Source organism: Columba livia, chromosome 6, assembly GCF_036013475.1.
Source record: "Columba livia isolate bColLiv1 breed racing homer chromosome 6, bColLiv1.pat.W.v2, whole genome shotgun sequence".
NCBI classification, from domain to species: domain Eukaryota; kingdom Metazoa; phylum Chordata; class Aves; order Columbiformes; family Columbidae; genus Columba; species Columba livia.
The window spans coordinates 15366563-15379075 of record NC_088607.1 but is presented as its reverse complement, the minus strand read 5'-3'; the positions used below and the strand labels follow the sequence as shown (position 1 = coordinate 15379075).

General features: G+C 55.8%; 1 protein-coding gene across 2 annotated transcripts in view; it reads left to right on the top strand.

The window, feature by feature from the left end:
• The first annotated feature begins 7099 nt into the window (after positions 1 to 7099).
• Positions 7100 to 12513, top strand: part of SLIT1 (slit guidance ligand 1) — a 62643-nt gene continuing 57229 nt past the window's right edge. The window contains exon 1 of one of the 2 annotated variants that reach the window (XM_065068207.1): positions 7100 to 7463. In XM_065068207.1, coding sequence (XP_064924279.1) covers positions 7261 to 7463 — 203 coding nt within the window. In that variant the 5' untranslated portion in view covers positions 7100 to 7260. Of the gene's footprint in view, positions 7464 to 7710; positions 7842 to 12513 lie in introns of those variants that run through there. The other variant, XM_065068208.1, reaches the window with a different exon arrangement.

Here is a 12513-nt window from a genome sequence, read left to right as displayed (position 1 = left end):
CAGCAGTCATTGGGACCAAACACTGGGGGAAGGTACATATTTAGAGATGGATTGCTCAGCTTTCAGTGTGTTTGCTTTGGCCTGCTGGTATTCCTGCACAGCAGTAGCGTTACAAAACAAACAAGCAGAGCTCATCCTTCTTTTCATTAAACAGTTTTTATCTCAAATTGCACAGTACAGACTTGCAAATAAGTTCTGTAGAGTGTCACTGCTATCTAAATCAATTTTTGCAAGTTGTCTTTTTTTTTTTAAACTGTTCTGCGCTGGTTCAGAGTTGAAATAAGATATTTTTTTCTCTCTTAAATTGTGTGGCTGAGAGCTGTCATGCTGCTACTGCATCTCACTGCCCAGGGCAACAGTGTAGACAAAAAACATGAGTACTGCTAGCGATAGATGTTGGCACCAGCCAGACCACTTATCAGGCTTTACAATCTCATTGGCTTGGATTAACTAATATTTTTTTGTGGAGCGAATGAATTACCATGTTTAGTTCTGTTTGCTCATTCCCCCAGGGAGGGTTTTGTGCTGAAGCTCATAAATTGTACAGGCACGTAGATGGCAAGAGCTCTGTACTGGGTCCTGCACTGACCATCTACTTGTGATGTAGACCAGGGTGGGGTCTCTGCTGGCAACAGCTCTTGGGCCCAGCTTTGCTCCTGGGAAGTGCCCACACGTGAGAAATGCCGTCGGGTTGTTTCTGGGCTCTCATGTCTTGATGCAAGGAGAAACTGTACCCAGCTGTACATCACAGGATGAGGTTCAGATACTTCCCAGGACCAGCCTTCGAGATGCTGATTCCAGTTTGGGGGAGCAGAGCTTTCCCTTCCCTGCTGAGTCCCAGCTGGGGTGGGCATTGCCATGTCTCCTCCCCAGTCTCACCTCTTCTGGATTAAACTGGGGTCCTCTTCCAAGCTAAACCGTTCTCCCCTCGCTTGCTACTGGGAAGGATTTAATAATCCACCTCCCAGCCCCCTAATGATGCATTATGTGATTTTAAGCCTGGCTTCTTCTGCACCAGAGAGGAGAACTGGGTCCCACTTCATCCCCTCTGCTTCTGGCTGAAGCTCCTGTGCTGCTGGGGCTGAGGATTGGGATGAATGGAGGTGCAAGCCCACGTTGGCCACTGTGACTGAGTGCAACCGGGTGCATGCACAGCTTTATGATGTGGGGGTGTTTGCATTGGCCTGAGACTGTTTTAGGGTTTGTTTCTTCTAACCTTTTCACTTACAAAGCCTGAGCCTTGCTCCCCTGGGGCGAGAGGATGGGAAGGATGCCAGGCCAGGAGCAAAGCTCCCCAGGGGAGCAGGATCTCAGCAACTTCCTGCATAAAATCCTCTGGCTCCATTGTGCCTCACTAAGGCCGTTCTGCAGCAGCAGCACAAGAGGGGGCTGGCAGCACACACTGCAGGATGGGACCCCCTGCCTGCCCGGCAGCACTGAGGGCCCCAGGGTCAGATGTGCTGAGTAGGGGGGAGCAGGACTGGAGATGCCTGGATCTTTCTTCCTGGCTGCATCTGGGGGATGGAGCGGATAGGAATCTGAGGCTATAAGTAAGGTAAATAAGAACATAAAGAGCAGAGAGAAGCCTGAGGCAAGAGGCTGGGGAGGAACAACTTATTGCAAAGGATGGAAATCAGCTCTACAGGTGGTCCTCCATCTCCAGTGAGAGTCCCTGCCCGCATCTGGGGCTGAGCAGAGCTGTCACAGAGCAAGCTAAACCCTTTCACTCTCCTTTTCAAGTTGTTTTGGCTACTGGCATCTTCTTGCCATCCTTCAGAGCAGGACCCTAGCAGCCTCTCACTTGGGCTCGTGCCTGTGGGGCTGTTGCTCCTTCCAGCAGCGCCTGCACCTTGAAAGTGCCTCCTCTGCGGTGTGGGAATTTGGGTGATGAAGGCAAAGTGGGACTGGCACCACCTTCCCTCATGGAGCAGGATCTGACTTTCTTCCAGCCTCTAGGAGCTTCTTACCCTGTAAGGGCTGGGGAAGGAGGAGTGAGGATACAGAGTCACACACTGAGGGACCAGCAAGGCACAGAAAGGCTGCCCGTGACTGCAGAAGCACAATGAGCCCAAGCAGGCACACAGCTTATCAATTATATCCCAGCATGGGACCAGCTGCCTGTTAGCCATAAATATAGAACCTCATCTCCACATAGGGCATCTTCATTAACAAAATGAGGACAGAGCCACTGCCTCCCTCATCCATCAGGCTGAAGCGCTCCTTATTTCTCAGGTTAGATGGTTTCCCAGCTCGGGGATATCAGTGCAACGAGGATCACAACAAGTAGAAGGGTTTGGTAGGAACAAGCCCTGTTCCTCTAAAAACAAAGCCCGGTGTATCTGTTCACCCCATGGTCGAGGTCATCAGCTGAATCTTGAAAAGCCACCTGCTCCTATTGGAGTCAGGGTTTTATGGCAGAGGAGCGGCAATTTATGGAGAAATATGTTAGATGTGCTTGGCGAATGGAAAGATAATCTATTAAACAGTAAATTATCCTTCCAATGCGTCTCCATTGAGGAGGGTTAATGAGTGGCTCCAGGCAGAGTGAGCAGGGAAGACCATGTATGTACAGTGCAGATGTGGAATGATTGCTACATCTGGGGACCCCCGAGCCCCTGATCCCACACTGCACCAACAACAGATTTTCCGCATGCAAGGTGCTTCACAAATACCTCCTCACGTGTGGTTCATTCAAACCAGCTTGTGCTGCACCACAGAGCTCCCAGAGGGTTGCTGTGTCCAGCCATGCTGGGAACAGCATCTCCCCATCTGCGTCTGGGCTGCTTAGTGGAAATATTTTCCTCGTGGACTAGAGCTGGTTTTGGGAACCCAGGGTGTGGGGCTCGGCCCCTCTGCTCATCTGTGCAATGAAGCAGGGATGCAGTGCCTTGTTGATTGTCCTCTTCTTGCTGTTCTGCAATTGTTCAAGGCAGCAGGACAGGCTGAGTGCCTCCTGCTCAGACAGTCCCTGTTGTGTGAGGCTGGGGCAAAATTCACCTGCTTGGAAGCCTCAGCATCTCCCACACCATCCTGGAGGACGTGACTGATGCTGCTCCCTTTACTCAGTCCCAGTGGGGAGGTACCCAGGCAGTGGAGCTGCCTCTCTCTCCTGCAGCCAGCAGGGCCATGCTCATCAAGAGGTGCCAGCCATGTCTGCAGGGTGATGCTGGCACAGAATGATGTTGGCCATGTTCACCGGGTGAGGTTGGTGGTGTCCACAGGGAAAAACTGGCAGTGTTTGCCGGGAGATGCTGGCGGTGTTCGCAGGGTGTTGCTGGTGATGTCTAGAGGGTCGTGCTGGCCATGTTTGCAGGGCAATGCTTGCGGTGTTTGCAGAGTGATGCTTTTGCTGTTTGCCAGCGAGGTAGGGCTTGTCCCTGGAGAGGCACCAGAGAGAGCGCATCCCAGCCCTGCCTGCTGCTGCTGCTAACCAGGAGAGGTTTACTGTGATCCCAGCGGCCTCAGCCACCTGCACCACTCCATAATAGACCCATCAAGGGCATTGTCACACTGCACAAGCCCAACAGGTGCCCTAATGGGACTGACACGCCAGCCTGCTCCCACACAATGCCTCACTCTCCAAAGCTGAGCATGTCTTGTGGGACAAAGGCAGCCTGGCTGTCCAGCACGAGCCAAGCTGGCCAGGCGTGACAGATGTGGCCCCGGCCAGCGGAGGGGCAGCCTGCCCTGTGTGGGGTCTCTGGGGGACACTGGGCAGCCAGAGGTCACGGCCACTCTGCTCCTGGCATGTCTCCAGCTGGGACTTGTGGCTGCTGCTCCCAAACCAGATGTGTGAGAGATGTTGCTGGTGGGAAGAAGGGTTGGAAGCACAGCCCTGGTGCAGGAGGAGCCAGATCTTGCTGCTGGCAATGCTCCTCAGCAGGAGAGTTGGAGCAGGCAGCATGCATGCATGCTATTGACCATGTTTTCATAGAATCATTTTGGTTGGAAGAGACCCTCAAGACCATTGAGTCCAACCATTAACCTGACACAGGCACTAAACCATGTCGCTGATGCTTCTGCTCTGCACCAGTGCCTAGTCCTACCCTAAGAAGGGTTGGATGCTGCTGTGGGCTAGTGGAAGCCATGACATGGCTACAAAGTGCCATGTAAATGCCACAACAAGCATGGTCTGGGACGTGCTGTCTCCTCCCCTTCACACCGAAGCACGGGCTGCAGCAGTGCAGTGTGGTGGCCTCGAAGCTCAGGTGTGCTGGAAGGTGCTACCAGCTACTGGTCACTTCGATGGGGACCCAGTGCCTGCCTAGACTGTGAGAGAGCTAACAGGGGCAGGCTGTGACCCATCCCAGGGTGGGTGGAAATGCCTGGATGCTGCCCTGGGGGTCTTGGCTTAAAACTGGCAGCAATTTTTGTTTGAAGCTTTGTAGCTGCTTCGTATCTCTTTGCACGACAGGTCTGGCGCATACCCTGGAATCTTTCCCTGGATCTTCCCATGAAAACCCCTTTCCTGCAGAAAAAGCTTCTGCTTCATTTTAACTAAACCCAGAGCCCATCAGACGATCCAGATGGTCTCTCTCTCTATCAAGGAGTTTGGCCCAAATCCCGGTGGCAGACGGCAGGACCAGGCCTCCCCCGATAAAGAAAAGTTTGGGTTTTATTTTTCTCCCTGCTCCTCATCCATATTCAGAGGCATCCTGTGCCTTTCCCGGGCAGCTGTTGCTCTCTAAGGCCCGCATCACCACATGCAGCGTGCCTGGGAAATTTGGGATCGCCCAAACGCACCAGGGAATGAGGTGTGGGAGCGGGCTCTTGGCTCACAGCCTGTCCCCTCACCCTGCTGTCCTGGCTCCCCAGGATCACTTAGTCCTTACTGTGTTGGCAGCCCTGGAAGGGGGTTGCTTTTTCAACCAGAGCAGCTGCAGAGCAGTCGGCTGCAGCCCAGCTCAGTGGGATCCTCCATGGTGCTGGGGCACTGGCTGTTAGGCAGGTGGTAGCAAGAAGCTCCCACAGGAGAGCAGCAGTTGAGGTACCTGCAGGAGAAAATGTGGATGTTGTCCTGAAACGGGGTTTTCAGCCTCCCAGCCCTGTACTTCCACTGGAACTGGAGCAGGCAATTGTGACCTCCAGGCAGCCCCCTGCCAGGTACACCCACCACTGAGACCACAACCCCAGCTGTAAAGTGACTCGATGTTTCTGCAGCTGGACAGAGAGACAGAGGGAGCCTATTTATTCTGCAAATCACAAGGATTTGCCTGGGGCAAGTGCCTGCAAAAGGGAGGAAACAAGATCCCTCATCCCATTCCTGCTTTCCTGCCAGCGTCAGAGGTAAAGGGCAGGTTAGGAAGACCCAGCTCTGCTCTGCTGGCCAAGGGGGATTTTGGGTGGAAAGAAAGGGAGCTGTCAGTATCGTACCAGTAGTGGCCAGCTTGGGGTACACAAAGCCACTAGGAAACAACTTTCACCCCTAGAAATCTAGCAGAGGTCTTTGGCACAGGGCCCCTTAGGGTTTTCTGTGGTGCCACTGCCACTGGAGTGTCCCTGGGAGACCCAGGTCAGGCTGCAGGGCCACCTCTGCTGAAGCCATGCCAGTGAGGAGTTGGCTCCTAGAGTCCTGGGAAGCAGCTCATCTTCCTCGCTGTCAGGACAGCTGGGTAGCAACAAGGAACAAACCCCTTTCATCCATCTCAGGCACAGCTTCCTCCTGGGATTTGGGCCAGAGGAAGGAGATGTCACAAAAACGTAGACAGATGATGGGAGTCTGCATTTGGAATGGGAAAGGCTGCTGATCTGGGCCAAGCTGGTGCAACCCTGGCTGTGAAGTGGACCTGGAGCTCTTGCTGGAGTGAGACCCTGTGCAAACATTTCCTTCTTGCCCTGACTGAGGAGCTTGTGGAGCTCTCTGTGCAGGGGTCATTGATTTAAGAGGCGTTCCTGCCTGCAGGACCTGCCACCATCCCTGCAAATATCCTGCTGGCTGGGGAAATGAGTGCACAGTGGAACGCCTATGCTCACACACCTCTCCTCCTGCTACCAGAGTGATGTGACAGGCTCCCACCTGCCCTCCTTCCATGGGTTCCCTCTCTGAGGAGGACATTGGCAGCAGTTGCTACCTGCAGCCAGGGCTCTGTTGGGCACCTCAGATGTTGTTTTTCTGAAGGACTCAGCTCTTGGAGCCATGGGGTTATAAGAGTTTCGGGTGTCATTAATAAAACAGGTGACCAGCCCTCCTGGTTACACCCTCCTGCTTTGCATTTGCAGACCTCAGGAGAAAATGGTAGGTAGTAAAATGAATGCAAGGCTCTCATTTCTGAGATGTCACATTGGGGGACAAGCTCACAGGATTTCTTGGCTTTGCTTTTTTTCTTGTATTGAAATAGGTATATTTTGCCTCATACTTCTGTGTGGGTTAGCCACAAAGACATTTTGGTGTCTTTGATATTATGATATTCCACTGGAGTGGAAAAGCACATAGCTAATGCCACAGCCAGAACTCCAGAACCTGCTGTCTGTGTCAGGGAGGGAAAGAGCAAAGCAGAGTTGCATCTCCAAATGCTCCCTGCGTGCTGGGGTGCTTGGCTGCAGGGTTCCCATGAGCAGAACATCCCAGCTGACCAGTGCCAGCCCGCTGTGTGGTCCCCGTGATCTGCTGCGAGACTGTGCCTCACCTGGGTTCTGCATGGTGGGGCTGGGGCTCCAGGCTGCCGGGTGGGAGAGAGGCCGGGCGTGCCTGGAGCACACCGGGGGATGCAAAAGCTTCTGGCACCCTCCGAGGAGAGGGCGGCAATGCTCTGCCTGCCGCCGCTCCGTTCGCAGGTGTTTCTCCGGTCTCTGCCAGACCCCGGGGTGCCTCTGCCCACACGCTCCCCGCCCGCCCTGTTGCACCCCGACATCCCGCAGCCATCTCGCGGCGGGGGCGGGGGTCTGTTGCCCCGCGGGCCAACGTCGCAGTCTCGGGTGGGGACACCGAGCCGGAGCCCACCTTGATGCCCGGCCGGGCCCGTTCAGAGCCCCGACGGCTCCGGGTGCCGGCGCCCTGCCCGGAGCCGGGGGCGCGGGGAGGGGCGGTGGTGGCGGCGGGGGGGCCCGTCGGGGCGGGCAGGGCGGGAGGGAGGAGCCAGCGCGGAGGCTGTGCCTGGGCTGCGGGATGGGGCGGCAGTGAGGGCGGGCGAGAGGGTGGGTGTGCGTGTGCCGACGGGGCTCTTCGCCCCGCAGCCAAACCGTACCCGAGCCGTGCCGAACCCAGCCCTGCTCCCCGGTGATGCTTAGTGACCCCGCCGCCTAACCCCGCTGTCCGCTGCCATGGCGGCCCCGACCCCCGGGGGCGCGGCGGGGGTCCCGGCGGGGCTGCGGGCCACTGCCTGGCTGCTGGTGTGCGCCGCGCTGTGCCGGGGCCGCGCCGCCGCCTGCCCGCCGCTTTGCGCCTGCAGCGGCACCACGGTGGACTGTCACGGCATGGCCCTGCGCGCCGTGCCCAAGAGCATCCCCCGCGGCACCGAGCGCCTGTGAGTACCGCCGGGCTTTGTCCGGAGCGGCGCGGGTGGGAGCGGCCGCCGCTCGGGTGTGCAACGGCCTGTGTCGGGGGCAAGGGCTCGTCCTGGGGGGTGTGCGTTCAAAAGCGTGTGGGGAGTGTGGGAAGTGCCCGGCGGGGGTATACGTGTTTAAGAGCCCGTCAGGGGATGCGTGCGCAAGAGTCTGTCCGTAGAGGCGTGTGTGTGCGACAGCCTGTCTGGGGGGTGTGCAAATGCCTATCCAAGGGGGTTGCTTATGTTTGTAAAGGGGAGTACTTGCGCAAATGCCCGGGGGGGCAAGTGCAAAAGGCTGCCCAAAAGGTGCTTGTGCAACAACCGGGGTGGGTGCATATGCAGCGTCCTGTTCAGCAGGTAAGTTGTGTGTGTGTAAAAGTGCCCATCCCGGGGACACGTGTGCAAGAGCCTATCGGGTGGGTGCGTGTGCATCATCCCCTCCATGAGGTGGGTGCAATAGCCCGTTGAGGAGGGGAATGGTGCGTATACAAGAGCTCGCTGGGGCGGGGTGTGTGTGCAGCCCTTCATCTGTGGGAGGCGTGTGCAAGGGGTGCTGCGTGTGCAAGGGGTGCTGCGTGTGCACGAGCTTGTGTGTGTCAGTGAGTGTGTAAGCACTCGAAGTGGGGCTGGGATTAGAGCTGTGCCCAAGGGGGTGGGTTGCTCGGTGGGGGGCATTTGTACTGGGGCAGCCCGGAATGGGCTGCATGTGTGGGGCTGCATACACCATGGCACCCACAGGCAGGTGTGTGGCTCCTGCTGTTACTTGTCATGGGGCATCCACACAGCTGGAGGGATTGCCTGTGGCTCCCCACCACCCTGAGCCCCTACCCATGCTGGGCACCCCTTTGTCCCTGGTGAGCCCTCCTGGGGATGTTGTACTGGGAATCTGCTTGGGATCCTCTTGGTGTGACCAACCTCCAGCTGTGCACACAGCTCACCTAGCCCTGCCAGTCTCCTGTCCCTGCACCTCCTTGCTCATCACAGCCCCTGCCACATCCTCAGGGGTATTGGGGCTAGTTCTTGGGTCTCTCAGCTGAACCCCATAATGAAAGCTTTCTCCCATGGAGCACAGTCGTGGTTCAGCCAGCTGCAAGAGTGCTACAGTGTGCGCTGAGCTCCCCTGAGCAGGGTACCCCTCTGCTGTAGGCATGTCTCCCTGCTTCAGGGTCCTCTAGCTGCAGCAGGTCCCTACTCTGGTGAAAGGGTCATGAGCTAAATGTGTTCAAACTGCTGCTGGTGTCTCCAGTCCTGGGAGGAGAGCTGAGCTGTCCCCAGTCTTTCCCTTCCACTCAAGGGCAGGGGGTGCCCCATCCCAGGGACTGCAGTGGAGCCTGTTAGCAGAGTAGTCCTCTCCAGCCCCAGCTATGCAGCCAGGCTGCCCAACATCCCCCGTGCAACACAGGGCAGTGTTGGGCTGCTTCTTCCTCAGGGCAGCATGTGACCTGGGACAGTCACACACATGGGGCTCCTCCTGCCCCTATGCTCCTCTGCCTCTGGCTACTGGGGTGTGAATGTGCCCTTTGGCTGCAGCTGGGGAGAGGCCCCATGGGCAGGGACTGCAGGCAGTCTGGCAGCTGCCAGGGCTGCACCCAGCATGCAGCACTGGGAGCTCTGTGGGACACTGCTTTAAGTGGAGTTTTCCTTCTCCCGCCATAATTATCCTCATACAAATGATTATTACCCAGCACAACAGCCAGGCTGCTGTGAGCTGCAGTCCCATAGAGCTGGTTTTTGAGCTCAGAGACAGAATCCACCTTCCCTTCACACCCAGGATGGAGAGGAAGATTTGCGCACGGCCACACCTGCGTGCACTGGTCCTTTATGCCCCTCGGGGAGCTCGGTGGGCTCCACAGCATCTGCTTTCCACACACCCGGGTGCACGGCATTAGGGAACACAGATAGCAAGCCACCACCTCTGCCCACTGAGCAGGTGCTCAGCACCACTCAGAAGAGATGATGCTGGAGTAGACTGACAGAGGATGCCCTAGGGTGGGTGTCTCTTTCCTGTCCCGCAGGACATCTCTGCCTCTCTGAGAGCAGGTCCTTCTGCAGTCTCCTGTTCTGCCTCCACTGAGCCTGTCCTCTGTGGCTGCTGCCACTCGGTGATGTTGGGTTTTCTGTATAGTTATGCATCTGGATGTGCTGGCTGGGTCAAACTAGACATGCTGCTCTCTCATGGGTGTTGGCTGCTGGATAACTACTTCCCGCTGTGTTGCGCGCCCTTGCAGGTGCTTGAAGACATCAGTGCAGAGCAGGTCTATCACTGAGCAGTGATTTTCCTGCTGTAACAGTTTGTGAGTTTGAGTTCCCTGTAAAGAGGCTGCAACCTCCCCATCTCCAACTTCTCACTCCTTGACAGAACAAGCAGCTGCAGGGGAGCTTGCAGCAGGGTCTGTGCTTGGAATTTGCTCTCTCCAAGGGATGACTTTCTTTGGGAACCCAGCAGACCCTTACTGCTGCCCTTCGCTGCTCAGCGCTTTCCCCAAGCCCCAGGATATGCAGCATAAGTGATGCTGAGCTCACCTTGTGTCCCACAGTGCCAGTCTTCCAGCTGGTTGAGCCCCATGGTGATAGGGTTTTGAACTCCAGGATGGGGCAGCACTGCTGTTGTGGCCACATGTGCTGACAGTGCCGGAGTCATCACAGGGACTCAGACAGCAGCATCCTGTGGCAAGGTCTAAGCTCCATTGCTTTTGAAAACCACTGTTTTCCTTTGAAAAAGAGGGAATTATTTCCCTTGCAGAGTCACTGCAATTTTGGAGAATCATGGGCTGAGGTAAAATTATCTTGTTTGCTGCTCGAAGGTTTCCCCTGTGATGTCTCCCCAGTGCTGTGCTGTTGGTACAGGGTAAGGGCTGGAGATGTGTCTAGGAGAATGAATGGTAGCTGGGTGGGGGGGAACAGCGAAACCCTCTTTCCTTGCACCAAAGCACAGCACGTTGTTCCCTAAGTGCCTTCTAGTCTGCAACCTGATGTAAATACCAAAGGGTGCTCGCATCCCTCCCAGCCTGAATCAGGCATGGAGTGGATAGGCTTATGCTGCAGCAAGGGAGGAAGCAGCAACATCTCTGGGTGCTTTGCACGGCCTCCTGTGCTCCTGCCTATGCCTCTGGCAAATGTGATAATGCAGGTCCTGGAGGCATGGTAGGCAGGACAGGGTGATTGATAATCCTCCAGCACTCCAGTGTTATTTGCTCCCAGGAGTACCTCAGGTCTCAGATGCTGAAGGAGAGCTGTGGGAGAAGGCAACAGTTTCCTTCCTTCCTTCCTTGGTTCCTCTGAAGAGCAGTCTATCCCATTGGGGCACTGGGCCACTCTCCCCATGCTGACAGGATCGGTGTAAATTTGCCACTTTCAAGTGGCTGCTTCCAGCCCAGCTCTTTGCTTGTGGGAGATGAATTGAGCTGGATGGTGTTGCACTCACCCTACTTTTGAAGTTCTCAACTCATAGCTGATAATTGTCCCACTCACCCATTTTGTCTCCACTGTGATGGGCTGAACAACACCCATCTCACTATTGGCTGTGCTATGCCACTCTCCCCTCACATGGGGGGCAGCAGACCTGGGTTTGGGGGTCCCTATTGCTGTAACCCCTTGTCTCCCTCTTCTCCCTTCCAGGGTCCCTGGCCTCAGCACGTGGCTCCCATTAGCCTTGTTTCCCCAACCTGGGTTTGCCTGTGCTGAAATGGGCCTCATCTAGACTGCAGACAGCTCTGCTGTCTCCCCTGCCTGTGTGCTCTTCCACCCAGCCCCTTGGCAGGGGGAAGAAGGGGTGCTGACCTCTAGCCCTTGCCTACAGGAGCTCGGTGCCAGGGCAGCCACACCAGAGGCACACTCGTGCACTGCCTAACCATCCTCTGCCGAAATTACAGCAGCCAGCTCTTGTTCAGCGTGTGTTTAATTCATGCACATGCATCTCCCTCTAGCTGGTTGATCAAAATGTCTTGCAGCACCAAAGCTGGTGTATCACAGCAGTGCTCGTGTATTTGACACCAGTTATTGCTCTGTGTCTCCTGGTGGTGCTTTGAGGGACATTAATTCTTAGGAAGTACCTCGGGAGGGGCAACCTGTCCCTCTGCAGGGGTACCTGGGCAAGTGTTTGGTGTTGCAACTGAGCAGACTGGCTGCAGGGGCAGTGAGGGAGCGTGCAGGCTCTGCAAAGCTCTGGGGTGGGATGCAGGACTGATTTCCAGCCAGGGCAGTGCTTGGCTGGCCGTGCTGCCTTTGGCTCTCTGGAGAGCTAGTGCTGGGCACTGGGAGGATGCGGGCTGGCTGGGGAAGGCAGCCTGCTCAGCCTGCTGCAGTGGCTTCCTTGTGAGCCTTAGCGGACAGAGGAAATTTGCAATTCTATTCCAATTTTTCCCTTCAGCTACGTCCAAGGCAGATGCTGTCTATATATCGCCATGGTAACACTGCGTTCTTGCTCTCCATGGAATTGCATGCTGGAAAAATATTAGTTTAAAAAACTGTGTTGTGTTTGTATTAACTGGAGCTGAGGCTGATAGCAGAGGATCTATTGTGCCCTGCTTGGGAATAGTCACCGGTACAGGCAATAAAGCCAGGTAGATTGGCCTCTAGTGACCACTTCTCACCCTGCACAGCAATTGCTTCCCTATAAACCCTTCCCTGGCTCTGTTTTATTGCATCTTTTAAAATAGATATTTTTGCCTTAAATGTGTTGCCACTTTGTTCCTCGGGGGTGATGCATTGTGCCACTGGCAATTCCTCACCTCACTAGGAGAGAGGACGGGGAATTGTTCCTGGCTATAATTGTGAGTCCCTCATGTGCACTTTCAAACACCGTTGCTGCTGCAGCCATGTGCTGGGTATGGTGGCAGCGGTGCTGGTGCAGGAGAGCACCCGGTGCGCACACACACACACATATAAACTGTCTAGCCGGCTCATTACGGAACCCGCATTTGCTTTGAGTTTCATGCTCCCCTGCTTCATTGTTTCCTACTGAACCTCCAGCCAGCAAAGGAGTGAGGCAGCTGTGAAATGGAAATGATACTCAAGAGCAGAGCCCACA